This window comes from Gallinula chloropus, assembly GCF_964237585.1.
Source record: "Gallinula chloropus genome assembly, chromosome: 6".
NCBI lineage: Eukaryota > Metazoa > Chordata > Aves > Gruiformes > Rallidae > Gallinula > Gallinula chloropus.
In genome coordinates this window covers 5,539,910-5,560,891 of record NC_140091.1, presented here as the reverse complement: position 1 = coordinate 5,560,891, position 20,982 = coordinate 5,539,910, and the positions used below count along the sequence as shown (strand labels likewise).

At 56.3% G+C, this 20,982-nt stretch overlaps 1 protein-coding gene across 4 annotated transcripts in view; it reads right to left on the bottom strand.

Annotated features, from left to right (window-relative positions):
* SSBP3 (single stranded DNA binding protein 3) overlaps positions 1 to 20,982 on the bottom strand; it is a 54,297-nt gene extending 33,315 nt beyond the window's left edge. For all 4 annotated transcript variants that reach the window (XM_084266329.1, XM_084266327.1, XM_084266330.1 and 1 more), the window contains exons 1-4: positions 20,807 to 20,982; positions 20,566 to 20,638; positions 20,296 to 20,357; positions 19,551 to 19,635 (exon numbers count right to left, since the gene is read on the bottom strand). In XM_084266329.1, the coding sequence (XP_084122455.1) occupies positions 19,551 to 19,635; positions 20,296 to 20,357; positions 20,566 to 20,638; positions 20,807 to 20,862 (276 nt within the window). In that variant the 5' untranslated portion in view covers positions 20,863 to 20,982. The remainder of the gene's footprint in view (positions 1 to 19,550; positions 19,636 to 20,295; positions 20,358 to 20,565; positions 20,639 to 20,806) is intronic.

Here is a 20,982-nt window from a genome sequence, read left to right as displayed (position 1 = left end):
CAACTTTATAACCCAAACATTTTAAGACGTAGCAGCAGCCTTTGTCCTGTGGCCATAACAGCAGTATATCAGTTAGCCATCGCTTCCACCGAGATCTAGCGCTCGAGATTTTGCAGTGAACGCTGACTTAAAGACCCATATCAAATACATTATGATACCACTGTTTCCCGTTACCCACGCTGATGATTCAATTAATTTAAAAACAGCAGTGAAATTTAATTTCACCATTAACCCTGCAACGGCCACCAACCACCATCCGGGAAGATGGCAGACACCTGCCCAAGTTTGGATGGACTGGAGGAGCGAGAGGTGAATGGAGGGATGGAAGATAAGGAAATGTGGATGTGAGTGGAGAAACAGGGCAAGGCAGCATGTTTTCCAAGCCATCTGCAGAAGTGGGAAGCACAGGAAAGTTTGCAGGAGAGATGCAACAGGGTGCAGACACGGGGTCACAAAACAGCAAAGAGTTTGGTTCACATCAGGCTCAAATTCACGTGGTCCCACCCAACTCCAAAGACAAACACAATGCAGAGCGCGAAACATGCTGGCGGCTGCCCTCCAGATGGGTAACCACAAGAGCCTGCCCGGGTCTTGTCTCAGATCCATCAGTAGGGCCAAGGGTTAACAGGACCCGTCAAACGGAGTGTGAACTCCATGAAGGCAAGCTGTTCTTATTTTGGAAGGGGGGGATGAGTGAGGTAAGTTGCCCTTTAGAGATCGGCAGTGACGGTCTGCATGTAGGCTCAGGTCTCGGGTCAAGCAAGGCTCGCCCATGGCTTCGTCAGGCAGCCCAGCTCAACGTGGAGGAACAGCACAGAAGGGACACGGCCACCCGACGTGCTTCCCTCCCCGACACGCGGCCAGAGAAGAATAGTTAGCCCAAGCAGAGCCCTTCCATCTGCTTTTGTTTTCCAGCCTTCAGTCCTGGGCTCTGCTAAAGCCCCTGAAGTCACTGGGCATCTGTTCTCCTCCACCCATCGCAATCTGCCAGCCACCACCGCTCTGACAGCCATCCATCACGCCGTAATACGCTGACCACGAGACCCAGTGGGACATCATTTTCAAGTCAAATGCAGCAGTTAGCATAAAATAAAGCAGCGCCCTGGTTTGGGGTATGGCTGGGGGTGGGTTTTTTTGACTGTTCTGCAGCTGCAGTGAGGGACTCAGTACGCAACAAAAGTGATGGGGGGGTGGGGGGAAGGAAGGCACAGGAAAATGGCAATTCTACTCTTCTGAGTCATAACAATTATGACGTTGTGATAAGAAACGTTTTCTATGAATTTTTAAGTACCAGTAATCCTGTTTTGCAATTGTCCCCTGGGATCAAGGCGACAGATTGAATGGGGCTGACAGTTATTTCCATCCTGACGAACGCAGCTCCGACGTGCCATCTCCTCCCTCCAAACTTCCCGGCCCAGCGTTCAACACGCTGCTCCAGCTCGGTTGATGCAAGCAAAGCAGAGTTAGCTGGGCTACTGGTGTGCCTGAGGACACCTCCAATAACCCTGCAAAAAAAAAACACCCAACCAGCCCAAAACCCCAAGTGTGGGGGTTATATTCATGTGACCATAAAGCAGAGCTACTCTCCAACTGCACGCATGGGGAGGAACACCCCAATAAAGCCATTTTCCTTGTACATGCAGCTTCTCCCCTTTAGAACCACTCTATTGTGAGCTACGAGGCAAGCTGAGCATCTCGGTCACCCCTGTTCCAGCCACAAACACCCCACGGATCTCAGGAAGACGGGGATCAGCACACCAGGGAACAGCATCACTTTGATGTCTCAGTGTTTTGAGACTTCAACATTTCCTTCGCCACGCTAACACCCCGTAGGATTTATCCCAGTGACACCAAAACAGGCTGCAGGAGAAGGCGGCGGGGGAAACGCACCTTTTTGTTACAAGCTTTTAGACCAGGAACAAAACCGGTTCCTTTTACCTCTTTTGTAAAACGAGCACCGTCATCAGAATCAGTGCTGAGGAACGAATTTGTTTTGCAGAGGATCAAATAAATAATGGATGACGAAGGAAAGCTGCCACAGCGAGACTGCTCAGGAGATGCTCTGTGCTCCGCAGCCTTACCCGATACGCTTGGGTTTTATGGTCCCTCATGCAGGCACCAGCTCCAGCCCCAGCAATGCTCCCCAAACCCCGGTACCAAGGGGCACACCAGCCAAAGCGACGCGCTCCAGGACAGCGGTGCCTTACGGCTGTTGTCTTTAGCAGCTGGTATATAGGACAGGGATGTGTTTTAATTGCCAGTGGGCAAGGAGAGAGGTGAGGGATGTGGCCAAGCAAAGCCAGGGCATCACACGATACGCAGGGTATGAGCAGCCTAGCACAGAGCTGCATCCCTGGAGTGAAGCCCGGCTCGCCATCCTCATCCTCCAACACCAGCCATCCTCAGCCAGTAAGTATCAATCTTTTTCAATAATACCTTTTTTTAAAAAAAAGGGAAAACTGAGTTTCTGCTTGCCTGTGAGCAGTCACCCCGTGCCTCTCCCACCTCCACCATGGGCCTGCTCTATGCCACCACCACCCCCTGCACAAGCAGGGATGATGCCCAGCACCCACCTAGAAGGGGAGCCTGGGCCTTTAAGCGCTATATAGCCAGAAGACATTAAAACCAGCCTGTCAATTTAGATGCAAATTTATTTTAGATGCGACAGAGGGCTTACAAAAGAAGGTGCACTGGATGCTGTTTGCTTCTGCTAAGGCTGTTGTGATTTGGCTCCCAAGGGTGTTGGGATGGGTGTTAGGGGAGCTTGCAGGATGAGCTCCGGGATGCAGAGGCTTTCACCTCCGGATCAGTGCCTGGCTAAAACCTGGCTCCGTAACAACCAAAAGCCTTTGGGCTCATAGCTCTGCAAGCTGCTGCCACAAGAGAGGAGCAGCCACAGAAACATGCCCACCACCACCACCTCCTCTGCACCTCTTGCCAGGAAGTCCTCCATGCAACACCACCAGAGACCAGCATATCCTTTGTTTTCTGCTTTGTTTTTCTTCCCAGAGCCCGGGCAGCCCTTGCCCTCCTCCTCCTCCTCCTCCTCCTCCCCATCCCCATCGCCCCAGGGCCAGGCTGTGGCCCGGCAGGTCCCCGGGGCGGTTTCTCAGAAAGCGTAACCACCATTTCTGCAGAAAGTTTGGCAGCTCGGGCCAATGGCAGGAGTTTCTTTAATCAACTCAAATTGCATTTTCTGCAGATAAGTCTCCCGCTCTTGGCTGCCAAGAAAAAGCCAGCCGGCCGGCAGCAAAAACCAACCCACCCAACCCAACACCCCCCCACCCCAGTGCAACCCCCCCTCCCTCCCATGGAGGCTGCAGAGTCACGGCACAAGCTCGCAGGGTGATTATTTATAGCATTTCCCTCTGCAAAAGCCAAAAATAATTGTTCCAGCCCAATTACTGAATTTCTAAGCGCTCGGCTTGGCGGTAGCCACCGAAGCACCGTGCCTCAAGCCGCTCGCAATTAGCACCTGGTGAGGTGGGATGGCTAACGGCAGCGGGCACCTCTGGAGAGCCAGAACGCTGTGGGCACGGCCCCGCTTCCTAGATGATGAGTTTTGGTGAGGAGGATGTGCCTTATGGATGTAACCTCCACAGGGCTGTGCTGGGGCTCCAAAGAGAATCACCAGTTAAGTACCAAGCTCCACTGAGGTTTTTGCTGTACCTCCCCCAAACCCCTGTAAAGGTCTGAGCACACACACCAGCTGGGAACACACATGGGGAAAAGCAGAACTGGGTTCCTTCCACTCCTGAAGGCCAGAAGCCTTCTGCAGCCCTGTGCACCCCCAGCTTTGACACCTCCCCCAGCAGATCCAGCCCTCCCTCAGCTTCCCATCTCTCTTATCTCTCCTTACGAGCCCTCTGGGTTTGTTTGGAGAGTGCTCCCCTCCTCGCCCAGCTCAACCCTCCCACGCTGCCTCTGCCTGTTCTACTGCAGCGAAGGCAGGTGAAGAGGAGCGACCATTTTCCATTGGGAAAAGGGGAAAGCTCATGGTGCACGCTCCTAGTCCCCTACCTCTGAGCACCCAAATATTCCAAAAATAATAATTACAGATATACACTGAAAATGCCAGCGGCAGAGCCAAGCCAAGGGGTAATCAGGGCTGTATAGTTGCTGTGCTCAGGGTCAAAACTGCTCTCCTAGGTTGGTTGTCACAGATTTTGGAGATGTCCACCTCTTGACAAACCTGTCAAGAACAACCCAACTATCTGCAATCAAGCGTGAGCCCCCCAAGCAGGCAGAGAGCCCCCCCCCCCCAAGAACAGGCTGCAACATGTTGCCTTCAGAAAAAAGCCCAGGGTCCCTCTGCACTCCCAGTTCTGCATCTGCTGGCTCAACCCATCAGGATATCTCAAAAACAATGCTAGTTTTGTAAAAAGTGGGGAAAGCGGAGGGAAAGCCAGCTGCTCCAGTGGCCCCTGCCAAAGCAGGTGGAGGAACCTGCATGGGAACCCCGATATGATCCCAAAGCAAACCCACAAACACGTGCGGCTCTTTTCAGAGACAGCTTAACGTTTCTCTGTATTGAGAGGGAGCTTTCCTTCACTATCTCCTTTGGGAGGATCAGATGTATTGTGCCGAGCTGCTCTCATGACCATGATCGCCTGGGGTCCCCATGACACACACCCAGAGCGACCAGACATCAGCATTGGGCTTTCCTTAAAAAAACAAACCCACCACATTTTGAGCACCCAAAACCTGCCTGTTCCCTTCCACATGGACTCATCCCACCCCACAACCACCCTCAGCCCGGATATACCCTGGGGAGCCCTCCCTCACCAGCGCAGAGAGGAAGGCTGCACCCCCTCATGGGTATCCACCTCCATGAGACCCCTCAGACCAGAACCAGCCAGGGCTTAAGCCCACCACCCCGAGCTTCAAGCTTACGTAGAGGACTACTGAGTCCCCCACAGAGAGCATACAGGGTGGGAAGACCCCAACTTTACCCCAGCAAGTGCTGCGCCCCACCCCACCACCCCCCTCCCACACACCCCCTCCCCACTCCTCGCAAGGCTGCGCCGGCTCCAGCCGCTCCCGCGATCCAAGCGGAGCAGATGGCACGCGCAACACTTACGGCTTCGCTTTCCAGCCGCCATCGCAGAGCCGCTTCTCAGCGGGGCGGAGGCGGGGGGGAGACAGCTTTTTTTTTATATATATATATTTTTTTTCCCTGGGAATTTTGATTTTCTGTAAAAAAAAAAAAAGGCAAAAATCCCCCACATGTATAATCCTGCGCTCGAGCCCTGGGAGCCCCTGGCAAGCAGAACACAGAGCTCAGCGGATGGATGGTGCGTGCTGGCTGATCAGTAGTCTGTCTGTCTGTCTGTCCATGTCTGGGGAACCAGCTGACCGCTGGAAATCCCCGTCAAGAGGGACAAACCGTGGCAAAACCTCACAAAGCCAAGATGGGAGGGTGGGGTAAAAGGGATGAAGTGATAAAAGAAAACCCCAAAAAGGGCTTTGTAGGGTTTCTGCTGGCTCACCTGGATGTCATCCCCTTTGCTGGCTCATCCCCTGCTCAGTGAGGGGCAGCTTCTGCCTCTGCCAACTTGATGGGGCGGGCTGGGGTTCGGTCGGAGAAGGATGCATGAAGCAGAGGAGACCCAGGGGGAAAGCTGAGCCATAATTTGGCTCCCTGGGGCCAGGCACCGGACCTGCCCAGGTCCAGTGCTGCTGCACCCCACAGTCCTCTCCTCCCTACACCAACGGCTCAACCCGGGTTTTTCGTTTCCTGGTGGAAGCCAACACCAAGAAGGCGGCTGGGAAACCATAAATCTGGGCATCGCAGACACCAGATTGCTTTCAGCAGCCACGCTCCGCACAGAGCTCGGTGATAAGTAACAAAAAGTCTGCGTTCTGTGCCGCTGATTTCTTGTCTGGGGATGCATAAAACCTGGGAGATGACAGATCGGCACCTCGATCCAAGAGCATCCCTGCGCTCGCTCTGCCGGGGAGGCAGATAAACAAAGGCAGCTCTCCCCAGTGTCCGTAGGCAGCTGCCACCGCTGCCGTGTGATAGAAGGAAGGAGGGGGGGCAAAAAACCCCAACAAAACAACAAAAGAGGTCTGCACCACCAGGATCCACGGGAATGAGATGCTCCCAGCACCATCCCGGCCCCTTTATTCTGTTGGTACCTGCGAGGAGCTCGGCCCCGGTCCCTCAGCCACCTCTCTTCCCCAGGGGTCTCTCTGCCCAGTTGCCATGGCCAGATGCCAAGGCCAGCGTGTAAAACCACTCGGCATCAACACAGCAAGGAGGAAAACATCCTGGTTTCCGGCATGGAGCATGGCTTGGCCATCCCAGCAAAGAGCTCCATGATGATTTGACTCAGGCACAGGAGTTTTGTACCGATGGATGCTGCGGGGTGCGATAAGCACCCATCCAACCCTGCCTGTGGGACTGCACAAGCAGAAGAGTTTGAGCACCCGTCTGATGGCACGTTTGGTCAAGTCAAATGTTTGGCAGGAGAGTTTTCTCATGCAGGTTCTTAATTTAGACAGCCCCACCGCTGGCAAGGACCGGCAGGTGCTCACCCAGGCTTCTCACAGAGCAGTCGTGACAGCAAGAGAAAAGGGAGTGCATTGGGAATGCCAACCCAAGGATGTTTCCAAGAAAAAAACCCACCCAAACAACAAGGAACAGGCCAGGGCTGTGGCACCAAAACATTCACAAGTCTTGGCCCATCCATAGCAGGACACGTGCTGGTTGTGCTCACCTGGCCCTTGTAAGCTCAGAGCAGCCAAAAGCAGCTGGAATAACACTGCCACGCTCCTTCCAAACCCACCCTCCTTCCCCCAAAACACTTGCTGGATGATCGCCATCACCTCCACACCCACTGCAGGCCCGCAGTGCCCCATTGGTTTGCTGCTCAAGCCTCAGCTCCTTGCTGGAGAGCCCCCCTCCCTCACCCCAACAAAGCAGCACAGCCCCCAAAATCTGGCTTTTGGAAATGCCAACAAGAGCATCTCTGGCTCCTGAGGGTTGCACAGGATATTTCACCAGATCACCACAGCGAATCCTTGGGAAGGAGGGAAGGCAAGGCAGGAAAATCATCCTTGCAAGCCCAACATTGACAATTAGGGCTGCAGGAAGCCCTCTCCTCCTCCTTCTTCTCCTCCCCGGGCACCAGCTCTGGGGTCCCACCAGCGCCTGGGGAGGGGACAACCATGCACCGCTGTTCACCCCCTCTGGGGAGGGAGGGGGGCTTTGCCGAGGAATGCCGGGGGCGGCAGCAGCAGTGGTGGGGGGGGAGCAGCCGCGGCGGCGCTGGGAAGGGAACCAGCTGGAGAGCCGCAGCCTCATGAAATAATGAAATGCCAAACCAACCCCTGCATCTTCCACAGTCTCTCAGGTCACCTACCAGATTAGGAGGCCTGTTGCTAAGGCAACCATATCTTGCAAGTGCTAGCTGAACTTCCCCATCGTTTTTAACCCTTTAAGGAGCAAAAAAAAAAAAACAAACCCACAAACCCCAACTAATCCCCCCCCCCATAAACCCAAAAACCCCCAGAAAAACTATATTAAAAATATGAAATGAAAGGATAACGTTGATGATACAACCCACGGGAGACTGGCAGAGGCTGGGGGGGGTTGGAGGGGGGGGTGGGGGGGGAAGGAAAGCGGCTGGGAAAGGGAAATAGAAGAAAAGGCGCCCCAGCAGCCGCCTCCCGCGCGATGCACGCCGTGCTGGCTCCCTTCCAGGCGGCTAATAAAATTATTCGGCATCCGCGCACGCACGCGAGACCCGGCAAACTTTCGATGCGCTTGGCACGGCAGCGGGGAGGGGTGTGGGGAGCATGGGGGGGTGAAAAGGGTGGGTGATGGGACCCACCAAGAAAAGGGTTATGCATATGAGATGGAGGCAAACAAAGCAAAAAATAAATATATATATATATATATGGAACTTTAATTTTTTCACTTCTTCTGGGGGGGTTAAATACAAGAGCTCGCGGCCTCGCAGACGCCGGGCAAGCCCTGCCGCCGCGGCAAGCAGCCGGCAGGCCGGCGCCGCGCAGGAGGGGACAGATGGCCGGCGCTGCGCCCAGCAGCGACATGGGGATGGAGGCAATAGGCGCCCGCAGCCACCCTGCCAGTTTGGCTGCAGCCAAAGGGCCAAGGAGCATCCCCCGACAGGGATGCACGGCTTCTGCTCCCTGAGAATAAAATAATAATAATAATAAAGATATCCCCCCCCCCTCCTCATCAGAGGAAATCACATCCCAGCAGGGTGATAGGGATCACCATTCCCCGTTCAGGAAGGGTAGAAGCCCCTTTTTGAAGGCACACACAAGCATGGAGCCCCAAATATCGCAGCTTGCTGGGGTAACAGGGAGGCCTGCGAGCAAGCGGGGGTGGGGGGAAGAAAGGGGGAAAAATAAAGGAGCAAAGCAAAGCACAGGCAGCAGAAGGGGAAAAAAAATAAAAGGAGGGAAGAAGGGAGGGAAGAAAGAGGCATGGAAACAAGGAGAAAATGTGGAGCGGCATAAATCAGGCGCACGGGGGGGAGCGGAGCCGGGGAGGCACGGCAGCACGTGCTGCTTTCCAAGCGCGTGGGCAGCGCACACAGCCGGATCCTGCCCGGCAGGGTCAGCGCTGGGATGTAAAACAACCTTGTGCCCCAGGGACAGGGACTTCCACCACCTCCCCCACTCCACCAGCATTCATGTGGGGGAGCATTACAGGCTCTGCCACCAAACATACCATCGTTGTTCCATCCATCGACATCTCTTTGGGAGAGAAAAAGCCTTTGCTGGCGCTGGTACAAAAGATGCTCAATGGCAAAAATTTCAGGGATCCTCCTTTTTGGATCCCCCTTCTCACACTCGCATCAGGGTGGGGACAGCAAGCGCAACAATTCCCACTGAATTCCCCTCAAATGATGGTAACAAGAAGGGAGCATGCTCCCCAAGCTACCCCCTTGCCACCAGCCCGCTCCAAAATCATCAAGAGAGGCGCAAGGGTCCACACAAACCCAGCCCTGCTTTGCTCTGGGGCCATGCTGACGCGGGCTTGCAGCCGGGTCACCGCGCCAAAGGGCTGCTGGCATCGCCGCCTGCTCCGGTCCTGCCCTCCCGACCTCACCCCACACGCCAGCACCCCTGCACCTTGCCAACTGGCTGGCAGGAGAAACTTAATTAGCCATGTCCGTCAACCCCAAACATCTGTAACCAGCAAAATTTACAACCAGAAATAAAGAGGAGTGACCTTCGCGGCGCTGAAAGACGGTCGGGTTCTTGTATTACATCGGCGGGGACAGGCAAAATTCATTATCTCTAATAGCCACCCTTATAACCAGATTACACACACAAAGGCGGCAATTCCGTATTCCATGACCCACCACCGTCCCCATCCCGAGCAGAAGGGAGCTCCCCTCTGCTGCAGCACCGCTCACACAACACACAAACCCCGTGGCTGTGAATTCAGCTGATGTTTATGCATGTGATGCTCTCCATCCATCCATCCATCCATCCATCCATCCATCCATCCATCCATCCATCCCTTCCTCCCTCCCCAAGACAGACAATACCCCCACTGGCTCATCCCACCCCACCGTGGGTATTGCATCCCTCCTGGTCCTTCTCTAGGCAGCTCCAGGAAGATCCTGGGTTCCCCCGTGAGCATCCCTGGTACCACCAGCCAGTTTCCCCCCCATACCCACCCCAGGGATGCTGCGGTGGTACCCACTGCAGGCCTCTGCTTGCAGGATGCCCACCTGCTTTTCAGCACAGAACCAAACAGCAACCGGCCCTCCAGAAATAATCACTGCCACATCTCACCACACATACGTCCCTGAGCATGAGGGCTTTTGTCCTCAAGACACAGCTAAAGGCTTTCACCTCTGGCTGCGAGATGCACACGGTGCCAATCACCAGCTGGGGACAGAGAGCCTGTTATTTTCATCAGAGGATGTTCTCCAGGGGGACCTTCAGCTGCCAGCCAGGAGAAACAAGCCACTGGAGAAAACTTGAGCCTCCTAATGGCTTTTTCTCCACCACCACCCCTGGCCCGGGCAGCAACACAAGGGCAGCTCCTTCTCCAGAAGATAAGCACCAGTGGGACAAGCTGTTTTCTCCTGTGCTCGGCAGCAACAAGTCCAACTGCTTGGAAAACGCTTAAGGTTGAGGGGGATGGAAGCTTCAAATGGACCAGGCGGACGGTGCACTGTGCTGGAGCAACAGTAAAAGTTAAAATTAATTAGCTGGCAGGATGACAAAGAAGCCATTGTGCAGCACAGTGGAGCAATCCAAGTACAAAGGCTTTATATAAGTCATGTTGAAAACTCCTTGATGACTGCAGGTAAGGACGGACAAGCTGTCAGGACGTGCCATGACACCCTGAAGGGCTCTGGGACAAGCAGACAAACACACTTTTAAAGATGGAATGAGCCCTGGGAGCCCCTGGCTGGACCTTTTCTCCAGAGGAGACTGGCAAAGGTGTGAGGTGCCTGGGCGTTATCAGCACTGTGATGCCCAGGATAAAACAAAGCCAGCAGGTTTGGGTTTTTCCATGGCAAGTTGTGCTTGAGCTGGGCTCAAGATGTCCATGTGCAGTGTGGGCCAGCATCTGCTTCCTCACGAGCTCCCACCTCCATCCCCAGCCATGCCGAAAGCTCCCCTCCAATGAGCCCAAGCATTACAAAGTGTGGCTGCCCCTGCCTCAAACCAGACCCCACCTGGGTCTTACAAAACCAGAGGTACCTCCTGGTTCAGGCCTTGGAGGAAAAAGACCCCCAATAGACAGAGTCTCTCCATCACCAACAGGCAGACATGGGTTCTGCTCCTCTGGGAAGAACAGACATGCTCCCAAAGATTCCAAGGACGCAGGAGGAGGGGGCAAAGGAACCTTATGCTGTGGAGAGTCACCTCAATGCTGCTACCAGCCATGCCCACCCCCCCCTTCACCTCCCTGACCCACAGGCAGACGGGTGGTTGTGCAGGAGGCAGCCCAGTGTGATTTACATCCCACCAGCTGCTCAGCTCTCCCACAGAAAAGAGCCAAGGGGGAGGGAAGCACCTCTCCCCCCTCCTCCCAAGCATTGCTCCCACACAGGGGGACACGTGGCCTCCAGCAGCTGCCCTTATCCCCGTGGGTCTTCCCCCAAAACCAAGGATGAGCACCCAGCAAGAGCTGTGCAGAGCAGGAGAGCAAGGAGGATGCTGTGCTGGGCTTTGGCAGGGAAGGGGAGACAAGCACGGTGCTGCAGCCTTATCTGCCCACCCCAAACCAGGGTGTGCTGCAGGGAAAGCACCTCACCCCCTCCCCCAGCTTGGGCCACCTTTTTTTCCTTTAAAAAAGAAAAAAAAAGCAGGGGGAAGGAGCAAAACACACAAACCCAGCAAACCAAGGTCCCACCTCCTCCCTGGCCCAGAAGCCAAGCTGCTGGGAGGGCAGGGGACAGAGCTGGGCACTGCTGGCTGCAGTGATCTGGGGGCTCCCCCTCCCATATGCTCACCAGAAAGTAATAACCTAGTGACATCAAGGCTTGGGACATGCTCACAGCAAGACCTGGTGGTGCTGGAGCGGGCTCGATGGCAGCCACACAACTGGGTGCTGGGGCAGGAAAAACCCACGTTTGGGTAGGAGGGGGTGCATGTTTGTGCCTGTCAGGAATGCCACGGGATGCTGGAAACACCACTGGGATGCCCACAGGATGCCAGCACCCTGGCTGTGCTGGGCAGGTCGCACTCATCAGCGAGTCCGAGCCACAGCAGGGCACCCTCAGCTTGGGTTTGTAGCCCAAAAACCCCTATTATAGGTGCAAGCTGAGCACTGTGAGGGTGTAAGAAACCAGCTCAAATCTAGGGAAAATGGGAGGGAATCCACCCCCCCAGCCCTGACCCTGCCTGAGATGGGCAGGAGGGGTGGCGAGAGCTCATTTTCACTACAGAAAGCCATGGCACCCCAGGAGGAGAGGCGCCAGATCAACTGGTTCAAGGGTTGAGGCAGAAACATTAAGGGGGAAAAAAAAATTAGAAAGAAAATGTTAGCTTAAGACACAGCCAGAGGTCTTCCTTTGGACTTTATCTCCAGGCAGCAGGCTGCAGCAGCACTGCCTTGCACGCCGACAGACGGACCCCGCAGCCTCCTGCCCAGCCTGGGGAACACAGCGGTGGAAATCACCTTGCTCAAAGCCACGGGTCCTGGTGGTGACAGCCACAGAGGAGGAAGAGGAAGAGCACTCAATGGGTGAGCGTGAAGCACCCCTCTGCCCTGCTGCCACAGCCACGTGCCCAACGTACAGGCACGCAACTACCTGCCTGCATCCCTACACCTTCCTTCGTTCTACACCTTGCAGCAGGGTGTAATTGCACATACACACATTGTTGTGCTTAATTCAGATGTCAGCAGCCTCCACAGGCACAGCGTTAAGACTCCGGCAGGAGCACCAGCATTTCTCTGCTCAGAGAAAATAAATAACAATAAATAATAATAAATAATATGATTTAAATGCCCAAACCTGAGACAAAAGACAAACTGGCCTTACCACAGGGGGAGCTGCGCCCCACACACACCCCTAAACCTTACCCAAAGCCCCCAGATGCCCTTCTTGCTCTGGCTGAGCAAAGGGGATGACCATGAGAACTGCAGGATGCAGGGAAAGGGAGCAGGGAGGCGGCGGTGGGGATGCAGCTGGGTCCCCACCACACGTGGGAAGCGGCACCCACAAGCAGCCACTCTGTATTCTGGAAATTCCCCCCTTCCCACCTCCACTGCACAGCTGTGGCTTTGAACTCAGCTCCTGGCACTTGTGGCCACAAGCAGGAGTTTGGAGAGAAGGAGAAAAAAAAAACCCAACACACAAACCACCCCAAAGCAAGGCGGGGGAGAGGGAGTTGTTTACTCCCAGAGAACCATTTTCACTCCCCACCAGCCCGGAGGAAAGAGCTGCTTCCAACCTTCCAAACCTCCCGGCCCCAGGATGGAGTAGGATAGTCCTCTCCCAGAGATCTGGGGGTCAGGACAGGGAGAAAGAAGCTGCCAGGAAATAAGGAGCAGGGGGACACACGACACATGAGCAGAAGCCTCAGCAGGAGTTTTGTGACCCGACCTGTGAGCAGGATGCTGGGGAGGGAGGCAGCCGTGGGATGCTCATGGGGATGCAGCCCACCCCACAGTCCCCACAATGCAGACCCCCTCCCCACCATCAGGCTGGGATGCACCGGGGCAGCAGGAGCTGCTCCAGGCGCCGCATCCTTCCCTCTGCCACCCCCTGTTTGTATCAGTCTCAAGGGAAACCAGGACTGAACGCTGCTGCAGCGGCTCCTCCACCTCCTCTCCAGAGCACCCCCAGCCAGCGAGGGGTTCGCACAGCCAGGTGCCATTTAGGTGGTGCTGGCTCTGCAGGGTGAAAGAGGAGAAAGAGCCAGAGCCCCCCTGCCTGCTCCCCAGGACCGGCTCCAGCAGCTGTTTCCAATAGATCCAGGGACGGCGTTACGAAAGAAAAATAGGGAACAAAAGGTAGGAGAAAATCCAAGTTTCCAAGGTGAGGAAGGAAATGATCAGGAGAACAGGAAAGCCTCACTCGTACCCAACGCACAGCGTCCTGACCTCACGAACCTCCCCACTGCCCACAGAGCAGGACAGGGAGCCCCCCCCACCCCAACCCCTGTGCCAGATCACCAGCCAGCCTTCCCAGCACGGCACAGCACGGCACGGCACGCCGGCTCACGGCCCCTTGCCCTCTTTGTTCCTCCAAAGGGACCCCGGAAAGCAGGGAAAGGGCAGGGCTGGGAAGCTTTGTGCTTGCCCAGAGCCGAGCATCTGCTTCTCTCCTGCAGCCCACCGCCACGGCGGCGGGTCCCCTCGCCGGCCTCACCGCGCTCGCCCACGTGGCCGCGGTGCTGCCGGGGCAAACAATGGGATGGCGCGGGCTGCCGTGCTTGCCACGCAAGGCCTTCTTCCTCCTCCTCCTCCCTCCTGCTGCGGGCTGTGCCTGCCACCAGGAGCTGGTCCCTCTCAAGCACTGGTGGAGGTTACAAAAAATAAAGAAATAACCCCCAAAAAAGCACAGAAAATAAGAATAAAAAGCGTAAGAGACTCAAATCTGCCTCATTTCTGCACATCGGTTGGTGCAAGGCGAGGGCACGCTGACCTGTGTGCAGGAAAGATCGATGATGGCGATGTCCCCAAGCAACACCCAGGCACCCACCCCAGCACCCAGGGGATCCAACCTCCACCTGCCCTCCCATCATCAACTGGGATTGAAGAAATCCTCCCCCTTCTCCTCCCATCCCAGCCCTGGCTTTTCAGGAGAAACCCCTCCTGGATCGGAGCCGGAGAAACTTTACATCTTCACACCATTTGTTGACATAAAATCCATCCCCTGCCTTACTTTTGCAGAGGCACTTGGGGTGGGGTGGGAGGGGGGGGGGTGGAACGTCTGTTTCCATTTGAAACTGTCAAAATTAGCATTCAGTAATTAAAAATCACACCCTTTCTCTTAATAACCTAACCAGCATGATACAATCAGGTTGTGCCAACTCTTTAATCTAATTGACTAATTACAGATTTTAATTTAGTCAGTTACTGAACAACTGTTGACAATTTGTTTTCATTAGGGACAGAACAGGATAAATATTTAGGCTCCCCAGTCAAAGACTAAGACATAAGCTCTGGGCTCTGACCTCCAGTTTCGCACCGGCAGCTTCTCCCATCGGCATCACCCACGGAAAGACGCCGCACCGAAGCACCCTGGTCCCAACACCGGGCAGTGGAGGTTGTTCCATCCCCACAGCCAATAATTACTTAAAAAAAATTAAAATTAAACCAGTCCAGCTTTGTGCAGGGCTCCAGTAAAAGTGGGGTTTAAGGGACACTGGGGCTTGCAGGAGGGATGGGCACGCCAGCATCCCGAAGCGGGAGGGAAGGCGCCGCTGGGATGGAATTTCTCTATTTATTCGCTCTTTTTTTTATTTTTTTTTAAAGTGATGTGGAGTTCTGCAGCTGCTGCTGGCAGCCTGCCACTCCCGAAGGAAACTCCTCTCTCCGGTTACCTACTGGGGAACCCTGTCCCTGCAGAGCGGAGCTGGATGGGGCCCAGACGGAGCACAGTCCCGCATGGAGACGGGCAGGAGCTGCGTGTGCCGAGGGCTGAGCTCTGCACCCAGGGCTCCAGCGATGCCAGGGGGGGCCTCCCAGGGACTGTGCAGAGCTGTTCCTAACCTACATCCCTGTATCACACCAAATCTGCCCCCCAAACACCTACTCTCCTGTGCAGTATGTTTCTAATAGGCAGGCTGCAAAGGGAACACTGCAGAGGAGCTCATGGACCACCACCACTACCATCACAGAGGCATGGACCACACCATCACGCTTGCTGGTCCCCACACCCGCCCCATGTAGCCACAGGTGCTTGCAGCAAGAGTCTCACAGCCTTTGCTGGTCCTGGAGCAAGATGACAGCCTGGCACGGGAGAACCCCTTGTGCAGGGCATCTCCTCCTGGGAGGGGTCCCACATGGCCATCTCACCTGCCACGGTGCCACACTGTGAGGTGGCCACACGGACCCCCAGGAGTAGAAGATGCTCTGACCATGTGGAGATGTCCCCCAGAGGCTGGGAATGCCTGAGCAGCAACATCCCACAGCCAGCTGGGGATGAGAGGCAGAGCCAGCAGATAAAGGACCATCTCCAACACCTCACCTCCAAAGCACAGCTGGGAGGGTGCCTATAGCAGGGAACACAGCTACCTTTGGGGCTCAGGTTCCAACCCCTGGGTGACACCCCCAGCCTGCACCAACAATGGGCCAAAACCCTTCCAGCCCCTTGGGTTTCACCTTGTTCCTCACACTAACACCAGCAACCCTACATGCTACACCCTTCCATGTCCAGATGGGGCTTCAGATCTCAGCCCAAGGGGAAACAATTCAGGTGGCAGGGAAAAGAGCAGCAGCTCCAGTTACCCCCAGGCAGGACGGGAGGACACAAACCCCAAGCACGCCATCTCTTCCCAGAACCACCACCTTTCGATCAGGCAACCATCCCCACTGCAGCAGAGCATCCTTCCAGACCAAAGGCAGAACTGCAGCAGCATTCCAAAGTTAAAACCACATCCAAAACACAAATCAATCAATGCTTCGTGTGAACAACAAGTTGAAGCCACCACTCCATAGACCTTGCCCTGCAGAGAAAACAGCATTTCCCCAAACCCTCCCAAGCGTGGGTCCTTCTTAGGGGGGAAGCTGGGGGAACAGAGGAAGGGAAGGACAAAGCCAGAGTCTCCAGCAGCCAAAGGCTACCCTGATTTTTCTCCCCTTGCACACTGATACTCCCGAGCCAGCTGGGCAGGCAGAGCAACGCCACAAAAAAAGTACACAGCAACAGTCAACTAGATTTAAGTTCATTTTCTGTAGCTCGAGGCCAAAATCGACTGAAGTGGTTCTGGTGATCAAGTTTTCTGCAATTCCCCCTCCTATGTATTAGCTCTCTGACAGAAATTCACTGCGGTATTTAAACTGGCAGTCATCACCACTAACTCAAATTGTATTGGCTTTCACGGCGTTGAAATGCTCAACTGCGACCAGCCACCGGCCAATTCCCAGATAACGCGGCGGCTGAAATCCCCTGTCATGCCCAGAGATCCCCTTGCAGGTTTGCTGGCTCCAGGAGCACGCCGGAACGCCGGCACGCTCGCTGCTGGGCCCAGCAGAGAAGCCCAAATCAATGGCTACGAGTTGAGTTTGAAGAGGTGATGGGTGTTCGCTGTGCTGTTTAGCTGGGTAAACTCTTTGGGTATCGGTGGGAGAAGCTGATTTAACAACCCTCTGACCAGCACAACTCGTTTAGTTGTGTTAACAGCCCCATAGCCGTGCTGCTGTTCCTCACACCAGCACCAGGTGAACCCCCCCCTGCTCCCACCACCCTACTCCCAGATTTCTACTAAGGCCCCGCAGCCTTTTGTCCCAGCTCAGGGTAGAATCCTCAGGGAAAGGTACAAAGCAGCTGTGGCACGAGCCTGCAGCTTTCAAGGGTCTCTCCCCTTCCCCCCCACCAAAAAAACAAAAGGAAAGGGGTGGGATTTATCCTTTTCCTTTGCAAAGGGAGGTCAATATTTAAAGCTGACAGGGGAATTGGCAATTTGTCCTGCTGCTCCTAATAGTTTTCATATGGTTAACACTGGGAAATGAGATGGAAACGACACAGTGTGCAAACCCCCCCACCAGCTCCCCCTCCTGAAGACACATCTCCTGGGGAAGCACCCCTGGCTACAGGAGGGTGGGATGCCAAACCCCAGCTGGCCTGGCACTGCCCCCGGAGCATCCCCTTAGAGCAGTAGGGTAAATACATCATCTTTGAGTAAATAAACACAGTATTTTGTGCAAACAACGAGCCGGTCACGCAGAGACTGCCCATCCTTGGCCAAGTGTAAGCACGATATTCTACCAATCTGGGACAAGACTCGGATCAGGGAATTTTTAACCATCACCACCATGTGAAGTCACTCATGAGTCACCGGTCCAGCTCCACTCAGGGCTCGTACCCCATTTTAGCCACCATGCACCACTGATGGCTTGATAAAAACCCACATCTCATCTTGCCCATTGGCAAGGCCGGGCACCACGCTCACCGGCACCAGCAGCCTGCCCTGGCAGGGAGGCTGTTGAGAAACAAGGCGCCATTCACGCTCCCCCAGTTATCATTCAGTTCTTCAGTCAATATTTAAGTTTTGGCCGAGTAGGTCCCTCGCCCTGTAAAGTACACGCCGCGCCGGGGAAACACCGCTTGCTGGGAGAGGGAGCACACTGTGAGCATCTGCCACCAGCCACGCCGGGGAGGAGAAGCACAACCCCCTGTTCTGAGACCAAAACACGCCCAGGGAAACCAAACCAGTGCCACCAAGGCACAGGGGAGGGAAAAAAAAACAGCCTCTTACAAGTCTTTGTGGTAAAACCCAAAAGGTGAAGCACTCGGGGCCGTCACAAAACTGCCTTACGCCCAGAGTTAAAAACAATCAGGATTGGGTCTATTTACTGTAAGCTTAAAGCAACGTGTGTTAAAGAAGTTTATGTGAATCATGTAACACGCTCAGGCCTATTGTTAGAATTATTACCAAGTTAAAAAAAAGAGAGAAAAAAAAGATTAATTTCTCTAAATACACTAAATCCTCCAACATGATGAGAAGACTGCTGTGAATGGAGTGTTATTGGGTCTTGGCTGCTAATGTTGTCTTCACCTGTGGCTTTGCCACCTCGAGATCTACCTTTGCCTTGCTCCCAGTGAGTGTGCTGTCCCAACTGGACTCTAAAACCCAGAATTTGGCCCAAAACACCCAGGAAGCGAGCAGCTGCCCACACTGAGCCAAGCACTGCCGGGTGTGCTGGCAGTCATCAGTTCTAACCCTTGGTTCAGGAGTTCACCATCTTAATCCGACCCAGTGGAGACAAGCGATGCAGAGAGCAGCCACGGGGAGGGATGGACATACAGACAGACAAACCCCCACCTAGCAAACAGCCAGACCTGCTTCCCCCCCATGCCCCTACCCCTTTCCACACCACAGAGGAGGCAGCTCAGCAGCCAGCCGAGGCTCTCCAGCATCCCATGCCCCAGGGTGGTCGCCGTGTCCAGCGCTGACGCACAGGAGCGGCGCAGAGGTCCCCGAGACGCTTGCCCAGTGCTGCTCTCCAGCAAACCCTCCTGCACCCCAAGCCAGGCATGTCGAGGCAGCGATAAACTCGAGACGGGAGGAAAAATGGTTTCCATACCATAGGCTCCCCAGAGCAGACAAAACCAGCTCCTGCTACAGGGTTTAAACTCACTTGACTGGGGTCCAAGCCCACAGCCAGGTGACTAATCCTTTGATGCGCATTCCTCCCGGCCTACGACGCGCACGGGACGGGAGCGGGCAGCCCACCCATCGCCCACCGGAGTGGATACACCACGCACCCTCTTCAAGGGGAGTCTTTTTGGGAGGCACCTCAGCCCCAGCAGCATCACCCCTGGGGTTGTGCTTACACCTCTGCAGAGAACAACCTGAAATACCGATCGATGAGACACACACCTCCAACTAAGGGGAGGGGGTGGGGGGTCTGCAACACCACCATCAACAAGCCAGCACCTCCACCTTCCCAGTCCCACAGGAGGACTCAGGGCAACCAAGGAAGCCACCAATCTTGCCAAAGGCAGGAAGATAATCACTATGGGAGTAGTTAACAGCACTTTGGGGAACTCCCCCCTCCTCCCCACTGCAATCCAACCCCCACCCACCCTGGGGGTGTCCCCGGGCACACAATATCTCACCACAGATCCTCTAGCAACCGTTTAAGTAGCGCCCTGCCACGCAAAACTCCTGAGTTCTACCAGTAGCCCGGACGCCTTTAAGTGCTTAAGATAAGTATCTGAGCTCATTTACATAATTGCAACATTATGAAATACTGTTCAGTCAAATCAGAACATCGCTGGGTTTTTAAAAAGAAGAAGAAGAAGAAAACACACACACACACACAACACATGGCTTTGGCAGTCAGTTACGTCGGCTCTGGATGCGCCGGAGGAGCCGGAGCTCCCCAACGCTGTAATTACGGCGAGGATCAGAAACTTGTTACTCACGTAGTCATGAAAGGCTTTGGCTTCACTCGAATGCTCACAAGTGTCTCGCCTTTCGGGAGCCGCGCAGTACAGGTCCCAAAACACACTGCGGGGAGGGGAGAAGGTGGTTACTGACCGGGGATCACGCACCGGGGATGGGGTGGGGGGGGGGGGTCAGGGGAGGTGAGTGGCTTCCCACCGAGCTGGGCCCACAGCCGAGGATGGGAACTCGCAGCCGAGTCCCACACCGACGGGGTCTCTGGAAGCGCCCAGCGCCACGGGTGAGGATACTGCTGCTGCCGGGTGCAAGCCAGCCCTTAACGGGCAACGACCCGGGGGCTTCTCCGGGCTCACGGCAGCGCTGCCCCCCACTCCCCTCCCCTTCCGACCTTGCCCTGCCTCCCCCCGGGTGCCCCAACGGCCCCGGCCACAAACTCGCTCCCCTCCGACCGGCCCCGGCTTTCCGGCCCCGCAGCCTCCGAGGCCTGCCCCGCCGGCCCGCCGCTTCTCGCCCTCCCCGCGGGTGGCTCCGCCGCCCCTCGACGCCCCGCGGGGAGCGGGAGCGAGGAGCCGGGGCGGTTCGGGGCTCGGCGCGCCGCTGCTGACTCATGCCATCGCCGGGGCTCAAGCCCGCACTCCGCCGCTACGGCACCCCCTTGACCACCACCCCCCCAGCCCCGACGGGACACCGCGGGGCGCTCCCCCCATCCCGGCCCCACGCACACCCCCGCGCCCCCCTCTCCCCTCCCCTTCCCCGGGCACTTACCACCACCAGGAGTGCAGGAAGCCGGGGGGCTCGCCCAGAGTGATGTTCTTCTCCCACCGGATCTGCGGGCGAGAGGAAGGCGGGGGCGGGGGGTGGAGGTGGGGGGGGGTGGTGGTCACGAGTGGGCGTGGGCCGCCCCCCTACCACCCACCACCCACCCCCCCCCACGCGCGGCGACCCCCCGGCGCCGCCGCCGCCCCGCGCAAGATGGAGGAAGGGCGGGCGTGCGTGCGGCGGCGCACAAAGGGCGCGGGGGGCGGCGGGGCTCACCTCGGACAGGAAGGTCTGCGCCGACTTCTGGGCGCCGACGTGCAGCAGGTACTCGTAGACGTACAGCGCCAGCCTGCAACAGCCGGGCGGCGGGTCGGCGGCGGTGGCGGCGGAAGGAGGAGCTCTACCCCCCCCCACACCCCCCCACCTCCCCGCCCCGCACAAAGCCGCCCCGCCGCCTCCCCGTTCCCCCCCGCTCCCGCCCCGCTCCTCCCGCCGCCGCCGCTACCGCCGCGCTTACTTCTCCCGCGCCTGCCCGTCCGAGGGCACCGCCGAGCCCTTCCCTTTAGCGAACATGGTCCGCGCCGAGGACGGGGGCGGCCGCCGCCGCCGGGAGCCGCTCTGCCCGCCGCCGAAGGAGCTCCGGGGGCTGTCAGAGCGCCGGCCGCCGCCGCGCCCCCATCGCCCCTCGCCCGC